The 23367-nt window shown below is 49.0% G+C and overlaps 1 protein-coding gene across 3 annotated transcripts in view; it reads right to left on the bottom strand.

Moving 5' to 3' along the window:
- The window catches only part of cd2ap (CD2-associated protein), a 52980-nt gene that overhangs the window by 16048 nt on the left and 13565 nt on the right, over window positions 1-23367 (bottom strand). For all 3 annotated transcript variants that reach the window (XM_061243328.1, XM_061243327.1, XM_061243326.1), the window contains exons 2-12: window positions 22210-22370; window positions 18137-18299; window positions 14784-14884; window positions 14185-14305; window positions 13648-13832; window positions 11826-11913; window positions 10979-11073; window positions 8907-9005; window positions 8708-8761; window positions 2058-2094; window positions 604-657 (exon numbers count right to left, since the gene is read on the bottom strand). In XM_061243328.1, the coding sequence (XP_061099312.1) occupies window positions 604-657; window positions 2058-2094; window positions 8708-8761; window positions 8907-9005; window positions 10979-11073; window positions 11826-11913; window positions 13648-13832; window positions 14185-14305; window positions 14784-14884; window positions 18137-18299; window positions 22210-22370 (1158 nt within the window). The remainder of the gene's footprint in view (window positions 1-603; window positions 658-2057; window positions 2095-8707; window positions 8762-8906; window positions 9006-10978; window positions 11074-11825; window positions 11914-13647; window positions 13833-14184; window positions 14306-14783; window positions 14885-18136; window positions 18300-22209; window positions 22371-23367) is intronic.

The following is a 23367-nucleotide window of genomic DNA, read 5'->3' as shown; positions in this document are numbered from 1 at the left end:
AACGATCACGCACACAGAAGACTTTCTTCAAAACAGAACGTGTGAAACTGCCTCGATACAGCAGGAAGGCACCACAGTAAAGAGGAAGTGTAAAAATCAGCAAAACAGAAGCGTCAAAAATAAAATGACTGTAACTGTACCAATCTGAAAATGACTGCACCAAAGAAGCTGTCGAATACAAAAATCACCCTAATCGGCACACAAGCTGACCCTGGGGACCTGGCCGAATTACGGCAGTGAAGTTATAACCGTTTTAATAACTGTAATAATCAGAGTGAAACGGTGTCGGTGATTAAGCCTGACATTGTGCAGTTAGGAATGTCAGCGCAGCCAAGGTAAGTTTGAGTGTCGGCATAGCAACCATGTAAGTCATTGAGAACATACGCGGCGGCCCGTCACAAGAAACTGCCACTGTGGGCAGTTTCTGCACAGCACACGGGGGGTAACGTTCTTCCATTAAAAACCGGAGCGTTAACCGATCCGGACTGTGGGAAGTTTCGAACGTAACAGGCGTGAGGAACAGACGGCAAGCAGGGCTGCCTCTCCCCCAAAGCGGGACGGGGCTCCAGCTCTGTTCGGGGGGGGGGGGGAACGGGACCTTACCTCTGTCCTCCGGTCGGGGCTTCTTGTCCGCGCTCGGGACCTCCGGCTTGGGCCCTGAGAATCGAGAGAACATGTTGAGTCAGCCCGGCGCGTATCTCCCTCCCGACTCCCGTCTGCAGGCGACAGACTCAAACAGACATCAATCTGTGAGCCGGCAGCGGGGAGAGCAGACGCGCTCTGGTACTTCCTGTGTAGGCAGGTGAGGGAAAACCGCAGAAGTCCCCGCGCGACGCCGCAAGCCAAACGGTCACCCGCCCCCCTCAGCCAGACTAAACGCTCGCTTCTCCACGCTGTGAAAACGTCCACGCAAAACGTCCAATATCCTGAATGACGTCCAAACTATTTTTGTTTCAGATAGTTACAGAGTAGTTGCGTTTTTAAAGCACGGAGTGACAGGTCAAAAATACAGGAAGGAACTTTTAACCAGCTGATGGGACATTTTCTGCACTTTGCTAACTGCCACTCCGTCACGACAGAATGTTCCTCGACCATGGAGAAAAAAAAAAGACTGTTTTGCAAATAAAATTCAAAAGCATGCCTTTGAACCCCGATGTGACTGCTAGCAGGACAGTTATAATAAACAGGCTTAAACATCTGACTCGGAGGTATGGTTCTCTAAACACTAGGAGAGATAAGCAGGTGAAGTATTGTTTGCATGATGAAGTTCATAAGCGATAATGAAGCGATATGGATCTGAAAGATTGCCTTCTGGCTGGTTATTTCAGACATAAGCACATGCCTGATTACATCCAACTGCCAACAGAATCACTCCACGATAAGTGCCAATATACACTCACCAAGCACTTTATTAGGTATGTTAGACTTTGTTTTTAGACTTCTGCTGCTGTAGCCTATACTTACGATGTGTTGGGTGTTTAGAGATGCTCTTCTGCATACCACTGTAGTGTGTTACCGTCACCTTCCTGACACCATTTTTGCACCATTCTTTGCAAACTCTTGAGACTAGTGTGAAATCAGCAGTTTCAGAGATACTCAAACCACCCTGGCTGCCACCAACAATCATAGATAGCATGGTCAAAGTCACTTAGATCACATTTTTCCCCATTCTGATGCTTGATGTGAACATTAACTGGAGCTCCTGACCCGTATCTACATGATGGTATTCATGATGGCCTTGCACTGCTGCCACACAATTGGCTGATTAGATAATCGCATGAATAAGTAGGTGTAATAAAAGTAAAAATGTTCCTAATAAAGTGCTCGGTGAGAGTACGTGGCCTTAAGTTCAAGCGAATTGAAATTGCTTATGTTTCTTAAGCAACTGACACAGAATGATGATTGAATAATCTCCACAGGTGGGAAATGATGTGGCGTGTGTGTAATTAAAAGTCTTTTTCTTTTTGGCAGGGCTGTTTGTAGATACCCATGTGACAATGTCGGGGGAAACCAATGACAGACTCTGGCTCACACAGGCCAAGAAACATTTGCCTTACCTAAGCTCTTCGATGGAGGCGGTGGCTTTTTGGGTTTCTGAAATGGAGAGAGAGAGAGAGAGAGAGTGTGAGAGAAAGAGAGTGAGAGAGAGAAAGAGATTGAGACAGATTGAGACAGAAAGACAGAAAAAGAGAGGGAGAGGGAGATTGAGAGCGAGAGAGGGAGAGAGAGATTACATTAAGCAAAAGACATCACGTGGCATTGACAGAGGCACTCCACTCTGACTCAATCAAAACACATTCGACACTAACTGGAGTGCTTCTCCCCCGGGCTGCCTTTCCTCTGCAATCATGAAAACGACATGGGGCTCTAAATAAACTGCCATTTTCAACCAATAACAGACAAGGCGGGGATCCAATCAACATTTTGCCCTTTCGTTCCAAGGACTAATTTAAGGGCGAATGTTGATTGACTAACTGGCGTATTGACACACACATTTTCTGCATAAATAGCTCCAGGATGTTTTCGTAAAAGCAGTAAACAGGCAGTTTTACGATTGTGGCAAACTCGTAGAACGACTGTGGCTATTACAGGAGACCCGCGGCGGTTAGCGGTTAGCGCGTGAAAAGCTAACGCAGTGTGGAGTCGAGTCGTAGGCCGCGGCAGCCGTGACTGGCCCGGGTCAAAGCCGCCGTCGCCTAATCAGAAGCAGAGGACAATCCCAAACGCCACTTTGCTTTCCCGGCCGACAAGCAGGGATGATTACGGGTTAGAGGCAGCGGCAAACCCGCAATAACGCGGCGTGGGGAGTTTACACGCAGGTCCTGACGCACACAGCCTTCCCTCTACAACGTACCCCCGCTCTGTGTCGCTCGTGAGGGACGGTCCACCCCGTAGAGTTGTGTTCTTCCTCGTCGTGCCACGCGATCCGTCCGCGACCGCCGTCTGCGGTTAACCTTACCTTATCCAGGGTAGGAATAAGGTTATTCTTATTCTCATTCTCAACTCCCAAACTCGACTCCTTTCCTCTGGCGACGTGCTAAGCTCACGCGATACGGACAACCAAACACCTCTGAACGAATTTCACAGGTGTCCTGTGTAAGGTAACCTTTGCTTCAAACTGGCTTGGCTTCCTCTTTATTTCTGCCCCATTATTTTGCTTGGCCATACCATAGCCGGCGCTAACATAGAGCAAGTTCAGTGAGGTTTCATGACGATATTAGCAGATGCACTGAAAGAGCACATAATGGGGATATTTTTCTCAACCGATATTAAATCGGTAAGGGCGACATGGCTCAGGCAGTAAGAGCGTCGTCTGGCAGTCGGAGGGTTGCCAGTTCGATCCCCCGCCCGGGCTGTGTCGACTTGTTCCTGAGCAAGACGCCTAACCCCCAAAAGCTCCTGACGAGCTGGTCGGCTCCTTGCATGGCAGCCAATCGCCGTTGGTGTGTGAGTGCGTGTATGAATGGGTGAATGAGAAGCATCAATTGTACAGCGCTTTGGATGCCAACCATTTACCATTTACCATTTAAATGAGTCATCGATTGCTTTGGTCTGTCCTCCTACGCGTTGCCATAGCTGCCTGGCTGCACACTAAACGCCTGATACGCCCTGCACCTGAAGCCCCGGGCGGCTAACCTCACTCAAGTCAAACAATTCAAGGGTTTGTGTTCCTCCTGATCGGCGCACCTCCTCCTGTGAGTCACCCGCTGGATCGTCACCCTCCCTGGGGACAGTCTGGCCAATCAGCAGCACGAACAGTTCAGTTAATTACCCGGGAGGAAATAAAACCAGGGCTGGATTTGGATTGAAGGGAGCCAGATTTGATGATCCCTGCCTATACGTGGCTTCCTTTTGACAAGCAGCCAGTTAAGGCCTTGAGAAAATTGCGTTTGCATTATTCAGCCGATCGACACGTGAAATGAACCAGCGGCCACTGCGGCACGTCGTGACCGGATTATAACATCTGGGGCATAAATAAAAGGGTCACGGACCACAGAAACGGGTCACGCTGGAACGGCAAGATCAAAGAGACGGAAAGAAAAGGAAACACAGCCGTTTATAGCCGTTTTTTTTTAAAAGCAAACGACGACCCCGTCGAACCCTCAAGCAAACCTCAGACTCAAACTCGGGATAGGCTGAGCAGGGCATCCATTCATTCAGACTCATTCATTCCTTCGTACAGTCCTTTCAGGCCCAGGGCAGCTCAAAGTGCTGCACAGCAGGCAGAACGGTGAAAGCATATAGAAACATACAGGACAACAGCACAACAACAAAGAGGCGACCGGGGCCAGTAAGTGTCACCCAACGGACAGAGGCGTTGCGCTGCTGAATGGCGATCGATCGCCTACAGGGAAATGCTGAAAACATGGCGTCACACTCAGTGAAAATGTTCGCCGGTGGGGAGGGTCTTCTCCTACACCAGCGGGTTTACCGTGTAAAACCGGCTCGGTCCTGCCGGGGCGTGGGGTGGGCTTAAAATGGGGGTGGGAAGTCAAAATTCAACATTTTATTCAGCCTAAAAAAATACATTTTCTAAGCTCTGGCTGTCTAGGCATCGTGAGGCAACCTGCAACCATAACCTGCCTCTGACGAATATCGATTCATCACTACTATGCTTAGAGTGCAGCTAACTCCAGTGACACAAAATCCCTTCCTTCAGTTACTATTTGATTGCCTAACCCTAATAACGCACAAGGGCCAGGTAAGTGCCATAATAAAGGCCAATCCACACCAATAACTGTAACCATAGCGATGTGAGCATGCGCACCGATGAGCAATAATGTTTGATAAATACCCTCAAGGATAGGTCATCTTCCAATTATTAATGCGACCCCCTGTAAATTCGGATGGATTTTGATTGGCTGTCGGCGTTACTATCGTTCACGCAACTGGAGAAAATCTCTCTGAAAGTGACCCCAGCGATATCGTTAGTCACTGTGGTTGCCGTCATAGTTGTGGGGTGAACTCCGCCATCCACTTTAGTTAGAACGATTCTTAAAACGACATATTCATAGTTATGATTATAGCTATAGTTCTTGGTGTGGACGGGCCTGGTTCATGTCTTTGCTCCAGGAAGCAGGACTGTGTGGGCTGTGTTGGCGAAGCCGTGCCATTGGCTTACGGGTGTGTGTGTGTCAGAGGTCACATGCATGCCCTGCTCAGCCTATCCCGAGGTCCAAAAGGCACACCTTGCACATTCCAAACCGGGCACACATTACCGCTACAAATACAAAATACTTATTGCGGAAGTCCTGAATTTAATTATTCCACAGTTAATTATTGCAGTCAAATATCCTGCGCACGATGGACACACGGAAGCTGAAAACGTGCCTCTAGGATCAAGTCCGTTCTTACGGATTTAGTTAACATCGCTCGGTAAAAACCGTGACATCAGCAACGAGACGAGACCTCGCTCTCTTGAGCGAGTGAAGCTCCGTGTTTAGAATGAAGGCATTATCACTGAACCTCGCCCTAGTGACAATTACCTGCAATTTCACAGTCGGCAGAGTAATTTCAGCGAGAAAGAGGGAAGTCTGAAGTGGGGGTGACGAGGAAGAAACAGCGGTACAATCAGGGACCCTGCTAGCGCCCGGCACCTTCTGTCCCAGCCTCGTTAATAACATGGATGGCGGTAAGCAGACCGCACTCACACAATAGAGACCCACACGCACATCTCCTCAGTGCAGTACCAACAGCAGCCATGCTACGCTACAACAGCCCCGCTAACACAGAACATTCTAGCAATGTTGCTGCTATGCAATGCCAGTGTCATAATGTAATGGGCAGCCTGCAGCCCAGCAGCTAAGTTACATGACTGGGACAAGGAAGGTTGGTGGTTCAAGTCCCGGCGTGGCCACAATAACATCCGCACAGCTGTTGGGTTGTTGAACAAGTCCCATAACCCCGCATTGCTCCAGGGGGCATTGTCCTCTGCTTAGTCCAATCAACTGTAAGGCGCTTTGGATAAAAGAGTTAGCTAAATTATATAATAAAAATATATAAACAAATTATATAATTACTATTGTTATTAAAACACTGACATAACATTCCAGCAACAATACAAAGGCATTCTGTGCTTGCTGGGAGGGCCTCTATTTTCCCACACCCATTTTAATACATAAATAAATAAACACCTGATTTAAAAACCGCACCAGCACTCAAATAAAAAAAATAAAAAACATTGACACTGAGGGGGTTGAGTTGTAATAGCATTATACCAATCCTGGCATGTTTTCCATCAAAAATAACTGGGGGAATGAGGAATTAATATGAACACTATTTGTGAGAGAGAGAGAGAGAGAGAGAGAGAGAGAGAGAGAGAGAGAGAGAGAGAGAGAGAGAGAGAGAGAGAGAGAGAGAGAGAGAGAGAGAGAGAGAGAGAGAGAGAGAGAGAGGAAGTCGTTACCATGGCAAACAGAAAAACAACTTGGGGCGAAGCGGGCATTTTAATTTGCTGAAATTCCACTGTGAAGGATGACCTCATTCCAATCGCTGTCGGGGCCGTGCCTTGGACATACACAGGCTGCTGTACGCTGATAAGCCCAGGTACACCTGCCTGTCAGAGCGCTTAACGACGGCTGCTAAGGGAGAACCGGAATGGCCCGACAGAACCTGAAGAAGTGGGAAAATGCCGTTTCTGATACGAAGGAGCAGGGCGTCAAGCATGTTGCAAGCTTAACATGCAGCTTAAAAAAATTATTGTAACCACCAAGAAAAGACCAAAAAAAGAGATTCTCACATTCTGTGTAGAATAAGACAACCCTAACCCTGCAACACACACACACACGCGCACGCACACACACACACACACAGTAAGACAGACAGTCTTCAGAGGGCATGTTCACAGATGCCAGTCTCCCCAAGGTCTACATCTGGCCAGTGCTGCCCTCTACTGGGAAGAGTGGGAATGGACACTTAAATCCCATTTTAAAGCGGATTGACCAGCGAGTGTTCAGTGAACGCTCCTCTTCATCCCACTCGTCACGACTGACGTGATCAAAACAAAGAAAATAAACTTCCATCCAAGGCGGAGGCCAAGAACACAGCCCATTCTCTGTGTCCGACAGCAGCTGACACCGATCTGCCCTCATGGAGCGCCTACAATATCCACACCACGTCCCATCCCTCACTGTCCCCAATCAGACCCATATCAAACCAGTTAGTCACGGCAACATCAACGCAAATAAGATGACACACTCACTGCATTCATATTGAGAGTGGTATGTGATTTGCATATCATTTAAAATGGCAAAAGCACATTTCATAGTACTTATTTTGGCAAACTTTTATAAGGAAAAGCTACTTATAATTCCATATGGAATTCATGGGTGACGTCTCGAAGCTCAAACTGAAAAAATGTGCCAATTCAAAAGCGAACATACTTCAGACACAGGCAGTCTTGACCAATGGGAGTTACAGACACAGGCAGTCTGGACCAATGGGAGGACAGACACAGGCAGTCTGGACCAATGGGAGGACAGACAAAGGCAGTCTGGACCAATGGGAGGACAGACAAAGGCAGTCTGGACCAATGGGAGGACAGACAAAGGCAGTCTGGACCAATGGGAGGTACAGACAAAGGCGGTCCGGACCAATGGGAGGACAGACACAGGCGGTCTGGACCAATGGGAGGACAGACACAGGCGGTCTGGACCAATGGGAGGACAGACACAGGTGGTCTGGACCAATGGGAGGACAGACACAGGCGGTCTGGACCAATGGGAGGACAGACACAGGCAGTCTGGACCAATGGGAGGACAGACACAGGCAGTCTGGACCAATGGGAGGACAGACACAGGCGGTCTGGACCAATGGGAGGACAGACACAGGCGGTCTGGACCAATGGGAGGACAGACACAGGCAATCTGGACCAATGGGAGGACAGACACAGGCAGTCTGGTCCAATGGGAGGACAGACAAAGGCGGTCCGGACCAATGGGAGGACAGACACAGGCAGTCTGGACCAATGGGGGGACAGACAAAGGCAGTCTGGACCAATGGAAGGACAGACAAAGGCAGTCGGGACCAATGGGAGGACAGACAAAGGCAGTCTGGACCAATGGGAGGTACAGACAAAGGCAGTCCGGACCAGTGGGAGGACAGACACAGGCGGTCTGGACCAGTGGCAGGACAGACACAGGCGGTCCGGACCAGTAGTCTGGACCAATAACAGGACGCCATGTGTGTTTCTGGTCACCGGGCAGTTTTAATTTAATGCCCCGCCATGACTCTGCCTGGCCTCTTGTCAAATCAAAGCGAGCCACAAGGCAGAAATACAACATTGATTCATTACCCTGCGCCATACAGCAGACCCCAAGACAAATAATCAATCGAAACAGAAGCTATGTAACTGTTAATCTGCAAGCTTCTCAAGCTGAACAAACACTAGTGAAAACTGCACAATCATTTCACAGTATTTCAGCGAGTAAAAGCAAAGCATTGAAAATTAATAAACATACAACATGTAGAAAATATGAGGCAGTATGTAAAAAAAAATGTTAAGCGTTATAGACAGGCAATATATAGGCAATGAAGACTGGCTGCATTTTGAATATTTGCTAGTGTATACTGTGTACATTTATATGTAGAACCACTACTCTATTGCACTAAAATGACAAGTAAATGATATGCAAATGTTGGTTACAGAGCAAATAGCAAGTGCAACAGTTCCCCTACAGCACATAGCATCCCAGTTTTAGTCACATACCTCTTCAGAGTCCAGCTTTGAAGAGGATTTAAACGAGCCTCTTGATGTTAGTGCCTGTAACATAGCCAGAAAAATAAGAAGTATTTTTTAATAAGAAGTAGCCACATTTAAAACCAAACAATACAAATACTGAATTTAAATACCCAAGGGAACAAACATTACACTTGGGCCTCACACTTGGTTGTTATCGTGAATTCACCTCTTTTTCCATCTCGGATATCAAAGTCACAAAGTTGTCAGGAAAGACGCCTTCTTTTCCATTGACCTCTCCCCTCCACCAACCTGGTTCTCCCGACTCCTGCAACACACAAATTCACACACACACACACCAAGTTAGACACAATCCACGTAACACACATTCACACACAGTGTTTGATGCACAATGTGTTTATTATGAAATAATGCATTTCAATTTCAGAAAAGACAGCTGTAGTGCACCATCATTTCTGAAAATGTTAACGTTTAAAAGTATTCCGTGGGAATCGCTACAGAGCCAGATAGTCAGTCACCATTCACAGAAGTTCTCCTACATGGACACTAGATGGAGCTAAACACTTCTGATTCAATGGTCTGAGTTTACACGGAGTTAAAGGATCATTCTTAGGAGAGTAAATCTGGATCCTCTGAGTTTGGGTAATTCCTCTGCCAAACAATAAACGCATCATTCAAACATAAGCACGACAAGAACACTACAAATCCATTCATGTTGGCTGATTTCTCAAATTGTACTCATTGGGATACAATGCTTAATTAAAACATTAATTTCTTTGGGAAGGAATATGCCATTATATATCTCGATTAAAACAAGTATTATTTACAGGAGTAGCATGCACCACGTTTGATGATGATAATCCAAAATTTGCAGACATCAGGTGGAAATGCAAAAAAAAATACTATTTAAAATGAGTGCATGGAAGAACAGGTCTAAAATCAGCATTGCATTTAGCCAGCACAGAAAATGGCCTTTTCTCGGCAATGCAAGATCTGCTGTGCTGATGCAAACTCTCATGCTTATCGTCCGAATGAGTCACACGGACTGTTCAAGTGCTGCCTCTCACTCCCACACACAGCCAATGGGTTTTCAGAGAAACTGAAACCCGCCAGCCGGTCAGAGGAAGAAGCCCCAGTCCTTATGCGTTGTCATTCCAGCATTGGAGAAACGGCAAACCAATAAGAACCGCTAGGAACGGAGCCGATTACACGAGGCATTACAGCATATGGAGAAGAATAACCCGTTTTTTTTTTTTTACTCCCCGGAGTAAACACTGAGTAAACACTGAGTAAGCCCCGGGGTCTTTCTGGCCACCGAGCAAACATCCCTGTCACCAGCTGCTTTCTCTCAGCTTGGGGGGAGGCATACTTTCACCTCGGGTCATTTCGCTGTGCAAACACCTGCGCCTCTCTTTCGGCAATAGCTTCCCCGTTGCTAAGAAGGGGTCTGTGGTCACGGCTTCTGCGGATGCACTGCACTTCCCTTAAACCTGCCAGCAACTTATCGCGCAAAACAGAAGCACTTCATGCAGAAACAATGTGCGGAGACGTTAAGCCAATGTTAAGAGCCCCACTCGATTCCTGGAACGTCTTACTCACTGTTTTTCTGGCTGTGCTTTGACGGCAAGGCCTTCCCCAGAACAGCGGACTATGGCCCCGCTTTCCGGAAGAATCCCTTACCTCCCTTGACTCAGCGCCTTGCGCGTTCTCTCATAATATATTTATGCATTCTAAAAATACCTCTCTCACAACCTGGGAGACTAGGCTCACACATTCTGGATTTGTAAAAAGGTCCAACAGACTCCATTTTAATGCGAAAATGTGAAAATGTCTGGTTATAAAACTTCTACATGCGCAATGCTCACAGCTTCTGCATTAAAACCACAGGATAGGGTGGACCCTGCTATAGAATGTATGCATGTAGTCTGTAAGTAGTTTGTTTTTTTAGATTACCCTCAACCTGCATTTTTCCAAGAAATTACAAAAGCAAAAGTATAAATTATTGAATAAAAGACTGCCACAAAAAAAAGAAAAGAAAAATTCAGTATGGGCAAGAGTTCCATGAAGACTGGGGTGACAGGTGAAACAGCACTACTTTATTGAACAGTGGGCCACGGGTGAGACCACATTACCTTGGTGAAAAGGGGAGACTGGGTGAGACCACATTACCTTGGTGAAAAGGGGAGACTGGGTGAGACCACATTACCTTGGTGAAAAGGGGAGACTGGGTGAGACCACATTACCTTGTTGAAAAGGGGAGACTGGGTGAGGCTAGATTACCTTGGTCAATATGGATATGATGTCCCCCTCTTTCAGAGACAGTTCGTCTTCATTCGATGACTCGAAGGCGAAGGTGGCCTTGCAGTATTCTTTCACTGTAGAAAAGAAAGAATCAGAAATTCAGCCAAGCTGATGAACTGTACCGAAGCACCCCAAGGTTTACATTCCCCTAACATGCAGAACAGATGCAAAGTGACTATATATCAGAGCACGGTTTGAATTTCCCCAGAAACTGCACACTCACAGACAGTAGAAATGCAAAAACTGAGGAAGTGAGTGGAAAGAGGGAGGGGAAAAAAACCCTCAATGTGGGGTTAATGGTCTTGCTCAAGGGTAGAGCCTGAACCTTTTTGGTAACCAGTCCTTAACCACTGTGCCATTGGACCGCCCAGTAAAAACTGAACTCTGACCAGAGTCAGTCATCATAAAATGCTACACACAGGGCACACCTTTCTGAAACACTAGCAAAACCGCCCCACAAGAGGTCACTAATGACTTCAGTTAGCTTTTTTTAAACTTAAGGAGGGTCTCAATTATTGTTCAAAGCATTACAACAACTTTGCCTTATCGTAGCCAAAGGTTTATAAAAAATTATTATAATATATTTTGTATTTATAGAAGTGAGACATCTTGGATCTAGCGTAGGTAGGGTCCTGAGCCTTTCACCAAATGGACACAGGGTTCATTAGGGCCTGACTGTGCTGTACCAGTTCATTAGGACAGTACTCTGACAGAGGAGCAGGGGAAGAGCTGGACGTGCACTCGAAAGAGCGTTCTTGAGCACAGAGCGAAGAGTAAAACGGGGAGTAAAACGGGTTAGACTCACACTCTGGGGCCCTGTACTCACCTTTAGCATTGCTCTCTCCCTCTACTTTATCTGAGTCTGGCATGGTGGAATGGGCGGGCTTTGCAGAGGATGGCAGTGATGGAATTGGCTAAAATGAAGCAAACCACAGATGGATTTACCCGCATGCGATTGGACGGCGGCACACAGAACGCTGTCAAACCGGACCGGCGTGAGACGAGGGACCGGCGCTAACCGCCGGTGAATGGCGACTGACGATTAGTCGCGCCTGCCGCTCGAGCCCAGGTCAGCAGGGTGAACACAGAGCGATTACCCACGTACAATGGCACTGTGAAGCCGGACCGGAGGCCAGCATGATTCACAAGAGACACGCTATGCGTAATGCTAATTCTGGCCAGAGAACCAGTGCTGGATATCATCAGCTGACTTTTGTAGCACAATTTAAGCCTTTATTGCATTCCAATTGTAATGTTAAAAATGCAGCCACAAGGGAGTTAAAAAAAAAAAAAAAACAGCCGCAAGGAAGTGGAAATGAATTTCCTGAAAACCTGAGGCAAATTTCATAGCATGAGATTCACAGATGATTGTTAGGAGATCATGATGAGGAAGAGCTGAGCGGTAAATCAACAATGCCTCGAAAAATGAGAATGTAAGCTCAATGATAAATGGTCAGCTATTTGCATTTGGTTAGTTTGACATGAATACCCAGATGTGATGAATGGATTACTAAAGTGTAGTCTTTGCCAGCAATTACTAACAGAAACGCTGAAGCCTGTTTTAATGCACATGCATGTCACAAACTACAGCTCCGGGTTAGAAACATGTATTGGCTCACCTCGTTTTTAAGTTGCAGAAACCAGTGTTGCAATGTTAACAAGCCATTACATTATGGAAAGCTAGGGCTTCTTCGTCATTGCACAAGAATGCCATACCATGCTACACAATACCTTCACGAGCGTCACAATAACATCGGAGGCCAATTATGAAAATTGGTGTTGGCAGCAAGCTATCAATACACAACATGAAATAAGTGCACGTATACACACAACAGGCAGAAGGGTCCTGTGGGCACCCCTAATAAGTGTTTACTACAAAAGTACAAACGCAAACAGGAGCGTTACCCGAGCCAAAGAATTCGGGCAAGGAAACTAGGGCAAGCCCAGGCGTCCTGAGGAAAAGGCCACCCAAACAATCGCTTTCCAAAAATAGAGCTACCGTCTGAGCCGACCGAATTCACAACGCCGCCCATGAGCTCTCCGCCGGGTCGTAAAGGTTAGCACAAACCGAGCGCGGCTTTTCCCAAGACAGGTTTTACCTGTAATTACTTTACCACGCGTCGCTGCCTGAGAGCTGCCACCCGGGGTGTTTTCCCAAAGCTCCAGAAGCCGGGGAACAACACAGAGGCCAAAGGTACCGCCTTTTAAAGGCCTGCCGTTTGCTCACAATTAGGAAAAGCATCGGTAATTATAAGGATCGCTCCCTGGTGTTTAAGAATGATCCGACGCATCCAGTGTCAGGAAGGATCCTGACCTGGCACGCTTGCCCGTTCCGTTTTACACGTTTCAGTTTTAGTGAATTAGTTCAGGAGTGTTTTCGATCTATCATGCTTTTTGAAATGCCGATACACACGCTTGCACAGTGGCGTACCTTCACAAAGCGTCCAATGACCAGCCATGTCCTGTAACCAAATGCACTCCATCGTGAAGCTTGAAACCCTGAACTCTGATGCAACAAAACCTTGTGGACTGTACCGTTTTTTTCTTCAAGACTGAAAATGTAAAATTTTATAAAGATGGAAAACTGGGCAGATAAAAGCAAACCCTGCACATCTCCGCACACCGAGAAAATATCCAAGTGCACTCACTTTGTCAGCCTTTTTCTCCTCTCCCTCGGTGCTGGGTAGCCGAACCTTTAGCTTGACGGAGCCTTGGCTGAAAATATCGCCGAATCCCACGCCCCGGACCTTTTTGGGCTGTGCGATGACTCCATTGCCGGTGCCCGGGGAGGTGGGCGTGCTAACCGCCGCCGACCCGTCCTTACCGCCGGCCTCTGCAGAAGGGGAGACGCACCGGAAGGTCACCACGGCGACACGCCGCCGTCACAAACCAATCACGGAGGGGCCAGAGGTTAAGCCAGCCAGATTTCTGTCTGAGGAAAAACCTTAACCTAAAGCCTAAACTGCATTGCTAAACTTCTTTATAGTTCTCGGCACACAGTTCTTTCACTCTTCTCCGTGCAGAGACTTGTTTTCGCTACGGATTGAGGCAGAGGCAGGAATGTGAAGCAGGCTACCGTGAGCGCCGCGGGGCGCCTGAGGCTAACGTGCTAAAGCTCGGCTAACGTGCTAACGCCCGGCTGAAGGCGGTGTCTCTCGGAGATGCTCGGTATTTTTTTATTTTACCCGTGTCGTCCGGCGCGTCTGGGGACTCGTCATCCTCGCTGGCGTCCAGCTCTTTGACGAAGTTGGACGGGAAGAGCCCGGACTTCCCGTTCATGGATCCGTTCCACCAGCCCTCCTCCACCTGCGGACAAACCAGTCCGTGAGCTTCGGAGCGTGGCTTCGGGGCTCACATCAGGGCTGCCCAACCCCGTTCCTGGAGCTCTAGCGTCCTGAAGGCTTTCACCCCAGCCCTAACAAAGCACACAACGGCTAGGCATCTCGCTGAGCTGCTGATAGGTAGGATCGGGTGTGCCGAGTTAAGGTTGAAATGAAAACCGACAGGACGGCAAATCTGCAGGAACAGGTTTGGAAGGGCCAGGTTTATCACCTCCAAGCTCAGGGTCAGTTTCAGTTCCTGTTGCATTAACACTGGACATTATCACAGGGAATGCCCCTATCGGTAATAATTAACTAAAATCTTGCTGCGTACAGGAGGTTTCATACAGAATGCACCTCAAAGTGCAACACTGGACAACATTAGACCAAGATCCGGGAAGAGGAGGAGAAGCTTGGTGCTAGAGTTAAGAGTAGGCGGACGGGCCAGGTCCGGGCTGACTCACCTCCTCGTTGATGTCAATGATGTCCCCCGCCTTCAGCTCCAGTTCGTCCTCGTTCTGCGGGACGTACTCGAAGAGTACCCGGCACTGCCTCTTCTTCAGCTCTGCGGCGGAGAGAACGAGAGACAGAGAGAGAGAGAGAGAGAGAGAGAGAGAGAGAGAGAGAGAGAGAGAGACGGGTTGGGAGCGGAGCGGTTGCCCGAGGACCAGGAGACGCGGCGGTGGGAACCCCTTACCCAGGCTGCACTGCTGCTCCCGCGAGCTGACGTTCTCCAACAAAGAGGACTGCCACCGCGGTGCGGACACGCCTTGCTAAACAAGCACAGCTGCACACAGACGCACGGAAAGGCCCATAATGCACGGCTTCCCCTCGGCTCCTGTCGCTTAAGGAACAAGCTGGCCAAGGCACCGCCTCGCCGTCTTCCAACGCCTCTCTTTCCACTCATCGTTCAGCCAATGCAAACACTTTCCTGTTCCTGAAATAATGTTTTGTTTAATAGGGCGTGTGGGCATCTATTTTTAGTCGTCGGCTTATGAAATTTTACTTCTACTCTGAACTCTTCTAGGTCTTTTTAAATGTTCTTTATAAAGAAATTCCACTCGACTTGACATCAGAGCATACCACAAATCTGCGCTGCACCTCAGGTTCAAAGAGGGCTACGGCTAGTGGAAGCTAAATCTGGCGCGTTTTGATACGGGCTTCAAAGCAGTGTTTAATTAGCATTAGCACTAGGCCATAGCACTGATGTTGCCATAGCACACGTGATCCTCCAGATCCGCCGGTGAAATAGCACACAATCAAAGCTGTTCTGGGCTGGGCATGACTTAACATGATGAAGTTACGGCCAAAGTGCTTCAGTTTTAGGTGGGTGGGTAGCACTGCGTCTCAACTGACACAGGGAACTCACAAGGAAGTGTAATTAATAAACGAAAATATGAGTTCCTCATTAGTTCCATTGGGATTTTTTTTTAATGTGCTATACGGTACAGGCTATGAGGCACAATATTAACTTGGCTGTACTGTCTGAATTATATTAATGAGTGTGAGTCTGCAATATGCCTGCGATATGAACTTTGAATACACAGTAACATCAACAGCCCAGCGCCCGTCAGTCTACACCTTTGATCTGCCCAACGTTTAAAGCCAGGTAACCACACCTATAAATGTTTTCTGCTAAACTACAGCCTACAGAATATCTACACGCGCGTGCACACACACACACACACACACACACGCGCACACGCACACGCACACGCACACGCACACGCACACGCACACGCGCACACACGCACACACGCACACACGCACACACGCACACACGCACACAAACAAACAAACAAACAAACAAACAAACAAACACACACGCTCACACAGCAAAAGAAAACTGAGTTAAATAAAAGGTTAGGCTATCAAAATTAAAGAAACAATAAGAATGAATGAATAAATAAATAACTAAATGAACAACAGCAATCCTAAAATGTCCTCTTAAATATAGAAAAACCGGAAGTGGAAAGCCAAGCTGTGCCATGGGAAGCAGGCAGCAGAGCGCAGAAACACATGCACAGCCTGCACCTTCTGCTCGTCTTTACAGCACCGAAGGGCCGGTTCATCCAGTTTCTCCTCCCCGGCACAGAAAAGGCTGGCAGAGCTGGAAACTGCGGCTGGTGTGTGAGCCGGGCCGCAGTCCCATAATGGCGATGCTGTCCGAACGCGGCGGTGCTGACGGTGCTTTCCTAGCTAGCGGGGGGGGGGGGGGGGGGGGTCCTGCTCCTGGCCGGGTCATTTCCTGTTCTGCCTTGCGGTTCCTTCCACCGCAGGCTCGAGTGGTTTCCCGTTCACGCCACCTCCGCTAAAAAAAGCTGCCCTCGCCAAAACGACCTCAAAACAGGAACCGAGGGTAAAAATCCGAAACCAACAGGCAAGACACAGCCAGCCTTGTGCTAATCACCGCCATCAAAGCTTGACCACTCGGGCCTGGAGAACTTTTCCAACAGGGCCTGCGTTCACCTTCAATGGTGTTGAACACACACACTCACACACCAACGGCGATTGGCCGCCATGCAAGGCACCAACTAGCTCGTCAGGAGCATTTAGGGGTTAGGTGCCTTGCTCATGGACACTTCGACACAGCCCGGGCGGGGGATCGAACCGACAACCCTCCGACTGCCAGACGAATGCTCTTACTGCCTGAGCCATGTCGCCCCAATGGAGTGGAGTGCTACAGTTTGTCTGGAAGACAGTCAGCATTTTTGAGCTCCCTCAGTGGATTGCACTAGCATTTTCCCCTCATAGAGAGATCGATTTCTGCTGAATATACACTCACTGAGCACTATATTAGGTAGACCTGTACGCCAGCTTGTCAATGCAAGTATTTCATCAGCCAATCATGTGGCAGCGACTAAAAAAATGGTTAAAAAAAAAAGGATGGAAAATCTAGTGAGAGAACCTGGCAGAGGAAACTGTTGGATTGGCCTACAAAAAGACGTCATCACTGCAACACTCTACACCACCAGAAGTCGGTTCCACAGTGATCCAGGGGTGCCTAATTCGGCACCGAACGCACTAACACCACACTCCCAATTCCGGTTTTCCCATTCCTGCGGTAAGCGTGGTCACAAGGGGCCGTTCCCACGGCGGTGAATGGGAAACTGTGAGCGTGTGTTTCTGTGTACACTGCCCCCGCAGAGGCCTGGCTCACGGGGGGAGGAAGTCCAACAACGGGCTCTTTTCAGACCACCGTTAATGTGGTCTCCATGGCAACCGAAGAACCAAAACAAATCGCAGCGGCCAAGCGCTGCACTAACTACACAGCGAGGCGTAGCCAGGGGCAAGGCCGCACAATTGCATTCTGGGATACAAGGTCCAAGTAAAATGCAGTCACGTTTAACGAGGCAAAGTTTCATATTATTCACTTGAACGAGGGCTGCCTTTAAAGGTTATATTTTATAGATTACCCATTAATAGTCCAAGACTACTGCTTAAATACCTTAAGGGGCACGACAGTAGTGTTTCACAGGAACCATTAACCCTCCCACCTTTTGCATGTTCACACGCTGCCATTCGTGTGCCGGAACACTGCCGCTTGCACTTTGCCGCTTGCTGGAAAGGGGTTGCAAAGGGTCGGGAAATTTGCGGAAAATTCTCGGAATTTCCCAGAAACTGTACAAAAATTCCCGAAAATGTTTCCCATGGAAAGTTTTCGCCCGTAAATATTCCCGAACTTTTGCAACCGCTCGCAAACTGCTCACACGCATCCCGACTGCCGCCGACACCGCTGACCCCGCGCCAGCGCACGCCGCCAAGGCGCGGGGCGCCGCCACGCTGCGCGTCCGGAAGCTGGCGAGGAGGCGCTTACTCTTTTTGAAGGAGCGGGGCTGCGAGGGGGGCTGGAAGCCTCCCACGGGGAGGCCGTACGTGCTCATCCGCTGCACCAGGCTGGCCACGTTCCCGCCCGTCCTCTCCCGCCGCACCGGCTGGCCCTCGCTCTTCGCCTCCTCTTTGGTGTCCTTCTTTATCTCCTGAGCGGAAAAACACCACACGGCACGTTATTTTACACCTTTCACACATTAACACATGACTTTATACTATGACATTACACTACATCATTGGCCCAAGCGACGTACAGTTGTTTGGACTAAGCAGGAGACAACCTTCCCCTGGAGCAATGCAAGGTTAAGGGCCCAACGGCTGTGCGGATCTTATTGTGGCTACGCCGGGGATCGAACCACCGATCTTGCGGGTCCCAGGCATGTACCTTAACCAGTCATGTCATGTACATTAACCACTATGCTACAGGCCGCCCCTTATCAGCAGCTACACCAGCATGCACCCTGCTCCTGCTGAATGGGTGATGTGAAGCAGGGGTGTGCTTGGTTAGAACTTGGATGGGAGACCTCCTGGGAAAACTAAGTTGCTGCTGGGAGTGACGTTGGTGGGCCGGTAGGGGCAATCGGCCATTGGGTTGCATAACCCCTAATGCTCCAGTGCAGTGATGGGGACACTGTGTTGTAGGAGGCGCCGTCTTTCAGATGAGTCGTTAAAGCGAGGTCCTGACTCACTGCGGTCATTAAAGATCTCATCACAGGGAGTAGGGGGGTTTTCCTGGCGTCCTGACTAAATTCCCAACCTGGCTCTTTCAACCGGCCATGTAATCATTCCCCTGATTCAATTGGCAGCCAAAAAAAGGCTGTGCGCGTGGTTTTGTGCGTGTCTGTGTGCATGACTGCATGTGTAAGAGAAGGTGTGCACTCCCTCCACACACATATACACACACACACACAAAATAACTGTGTGTTATTTAAATGCCAACTGTGAAATAACAATTAACAAGGTGGATAAGCACGAGGTACAGTAATCAGTTCATCCTTGAGGGCTGTGGAGAGATAAGCCACTTCCTCATTCCACGATTTCTCAGTTTCACCCTCAACCCTCACATCCTCCACGCTGTCAGTGACCGTTCCTCTCAGAGCGAGCAGGCAAATGGCCCCTTAGTTATCTGCAGCTTTCACACTGGAGTACAGTTACAGCCATTTTCACAGTCACACACCACAGCAGATATCAGCAGCAGATCTCTACAATGCACAGATTTTTACTAACAGGAATGATTTATGAGAGGTTAATGGTAAACTGCAGAGGCGTCTGACAGACACACAAACACACGCACACGCACACGCACTCGCACTCGCACTCACTCTTGCACGGACACACACACACACCCACACTCACTCGCTCGCGCGCGCACACACGCACACACACGCACACCACACGCACACCACACGCACACCACACGCACACCACACGCACACCACACGCACACCACACGCACACACACGCGCACACACGCGCACACACGCGCACACACGCGCACACACGCGCACACACGCGCACACACGCGCACACACGCGCACACACACGCACACACACGCACACACACGCACACACACACACACGCGCCTCCGTCCTCTTGCTTGTGTGCAGACTGCTCTGGCCCCACGGGACTGAGTGAACAGGAACAGGGCAGGCGAAACCCTGCTCTGGGTATGAGCACACAGCCGAGACAGAGCCACTTCTGCCTTTCAGGAGCCCAGCTACAGCCACTGCTACATCACCACGCGCAGGGCCCAGAGAGAAGAGAAGGGCTCTGTTGTGTCATGTTCTAACCTGTCCTGACCCTTCTTCTGTCTCTCTCTTTCTCTCTCTCTCTCCACTTCCCTTCTCCCTCCCTTCCTCATTCTCTCGCTCGCTCCACTCCCTTCCCCCGTTCAGCGCCCTCTCTCCCTCCCTCTCTCCATTCCCACAGTCACTCTCTCCCAGTTTTCCCCCACCGGCCACACTCTCCTTCCCAGCCCTTGTCACTCCCTTCCTCTCTCTCTCTCCTCTCCCTCCCTCTGTCCATCTCTCTCTCTCCCCCCTCCTCCTCCTCCTCCTCCCCTCTCTCTCCCTCCCTCTCTCTCTCTCTCCACTCCCTCAGTCACTCACTCCCAGCCCCCACTCTCTCTCCCCCCGGCCCCTCTCTCTCTCCCCTCCCTCAGCAGCAGCAGCAGCAGCAGCAGCAGCAGGAGGATGCCAGGGCCTGTCCCACCTGATGGGAATCTCTCTGGAATGCTCCAGAGAGGGGTGGAATGTGGCGCGGCTCTGCACAGAGCAAACAGAGAACTGCCGGGCCGCAGCGAGGGTAGTTCCTGAGCCCGTAGCCCGGAGAGCACGGCCGGGGGGGGGGGGATCGAGTCACACCGCGCTCCGGCCTTCCCAACAACCCACACGCGCAGAGCCGCCCCCAACCACGGCAAATTAGCCAACCTGAGCGCACGGAGCCGGTTAGCCCGTCCATAAAGTACGCTCCCCGTTTTTGACCTCTGCTCCACTTTTAGTTCAGTGTCACCCAACAATTTCATTGATAAATTTCGTCAAATGTTTTGTTGTGCTGAATACATACATATAGATTTTTTTAATTAAGCGCACTGCATCCACGGGGCATGGGGCGGGGTCCGTATCCCCGTCACCGTGGGGACGGCGGAGGTCCCGGTAAGCCAATAACCCTGGAGCTGGCTAGTGAACAGGGAGTGACGAGACACGGCCCTTCCTGGTTCCCCTGCTGACTGGGCACTCGCTGGCTGGCCGTAAACCTTGAGGAAGCTCCCTCTACACAACACAGACCCACGTGCCTTCCTGCACTGCTCCGCTAGCCCTTTAAACAGCTCGGCAGCAAAATGGCTGCAGGTAACAGCCCAACAACAGGCTTCCCACACATATTTACTGTAAACCAGACAGACTGGGGAAAAACAAAGCTATTACACCAAGTGCACTGTAGCTATTACGGTTTACTGCAGGGCTATACACATTACACTGGCCAACAAAACACAACGTTGCCCCTCAAAATGTAAGTATCTCTTAACGTTTTACAATTATTATAATTTTTATTTATTTTTTTACATGTTAAATCCCCAAATGTCTCGCATACCCTTATGATGATTTCTTCGACAAAATTCACCAAAACAACTTACTAGCACTACCACAAACTGAGCTGCCAAGTTCGGAAATGCAGTTCAGTAAACATAACGAGAAAAGCAACTTTGGCCTTATCAGCAGAAGATCAGGCAGACAGCCCGCGCTAAAGAGCAGGCAAGCGTTGAGTCATTTCGTTTCGTTTCACAGTTCTCTTGCCGCACTCTCCCCACCCCGGCTGCAGCTGCCCCCTCCACAGACAGCCTACGAGTCTGAGAGCAGCCAGAGGAGCTGTGAACCTACAACCACCCCCCCGCCCCGTCCCACCCCACCCCACCCCACCCCCGACGGTCACCATGACACAGCCACCGCTACTCCCCACCGACATTTCAACACAAAACCGCGACGCTCCAAATGCTCCAAGTATCACTCACCAGCTCCTCAAACATTGTTTTCAGGGAACGACGCTACGGAGGTTGTGGACAAAAAATAAAAATAACAAGGCGAGCACGGGAGTCTTGGATCAAAGTCCAGGGCGATATCCTGGCTGGCCACCGCCGGCTCCTTAGGGATCTCCAGTTTCCCAGATTACAGTGGTGTGTGCGGAAACTGCACAGCACAGAGTCATAAAGTGTATATATTAAAAAAAAAAAAGAAGCTCATTCCAAAACACACACTTCACGGCCTCTGCGTCTTCCACGCCCTGATAACTGTCATGACTGAGATGTGTGAAACGTGTTAGCTCACTGAGGCGGTTGGAGAAAACTTTGCAATTTACGAGATAGTAGGCTGACCTTTACAAAACAGCCATGTACAATGAGAGAGTAAAATCAAGAGGTCTACCCAACTTTACAAAGCAGCTCTGTAGTAGGGGGGGGGTGTGTAGTAAAGTTTGAGATTTAGAGATAGTTCGGTCACCTTTACACAACAGCTCTGTAGTAGGAGCGTGTAATAAAGTCTGAGATGTACGTAGCGTCCGCTCACCTTTACAAAGTTGTCGGGGAAGAGGCCTCTCTTGCCGTTGAGGTCTCCCTCCATCCATCCCTCCTCCTCGATCCGCCTGACGTTCCTGATCACGTCTCCCAGCCGCAGGGTGAGCTCGTCATCGTGGAGCCCTTCGTATTCATACTCCACGACCACTTCCACTGCGGGGGAGAGAGAGAGAGGAAAACAGGCTATTCAAAGTGTGGGCTGCTTCCTGAACCAAACAAAATGGCTTCAGGGTACAATAGGTAATTTCACACTTCTAATGGTCAAGAGAGGAATCGCAGCGACAAACACCCTCGAACCACAACACTGTTTATCCCTCCCCCTTGTCCGTGACTGCGCAGACATTGAAACGCCATTGGCTGTGGCAATTAGAACCAATTTTCACCCAATGAGCTTGAATTATTGTATAGCTATACAATGTGTCAGTTCGTCAACGGTATATTTTGAAACCCGAATTTGTGAGCCAGCATGTCAGTGAACCTTTGTCAATGATAGGAAGGGATTTGCAATGGTCTTAACAATGTTTTAACACAGAAATCTTACCTACTGTACCTTTAACTAAACTTAATACACTCTCCCAACACCTACCAAGAATGTCTGACATCAGTAACAAAACATTATTGCAATGGTGAACACAAGCACTGAATAAGCTCAAAAATTAAAGACCTCCATATTAGATACGGCTCTAAATTACGGATGACGAACGCAGAACAACGTAGCCGAGAAGTGTCAGGTCTCCATTTAAAGGCTTCACCAAAAGCGATTCCACAATAGGCCTCAGACGGATAATATTACACGGCTTCAGAGTGCTAACGTGCTAGCAGAAACAATATCACAAGCCTTCAGAGCACTAAAATGCTAACAGCGAGAGAATATTACATGCCTCCAGAGTGCTAAAGTGCTAGCAGAATATTGCATGCTTTCAGAGTGCTAACGTGCTAGCAGAATATTGCATGCTTTCAGAGTGTTAACGTGCTAGCAGAATATTGCATGCTTTCAGAGTGCTAACGAGCTAGCAGAATATTGCATGCTTTCAGAGTGCTAACGTGCTAGCAGAATATTGCATGCTTTCAGAGTGCTAACGTGCTAGCAGAATATTGCATGCTTTCAGAGTGCTAACGTGCTAGCAGAATATTGCATGCTCTCAGAGTG

This window comes from Conger conger, chromosome 5, assembly GCF_963514075.1.
Source record: "Conger conger chromosome 5, fConCon1.1, whole genome shotgun sequence".
Lineage (NCBI taxonomy): Eukaryota > Metazoa > Chordata > Actinopteri > Anguilliformes > Congridae > Conger > Conger conger.
The sequence above is the reverse complement of the archived record's forward strand: the minus strand, read 5'-3'. Positions and strand labels throughout refer to the sequence as shown.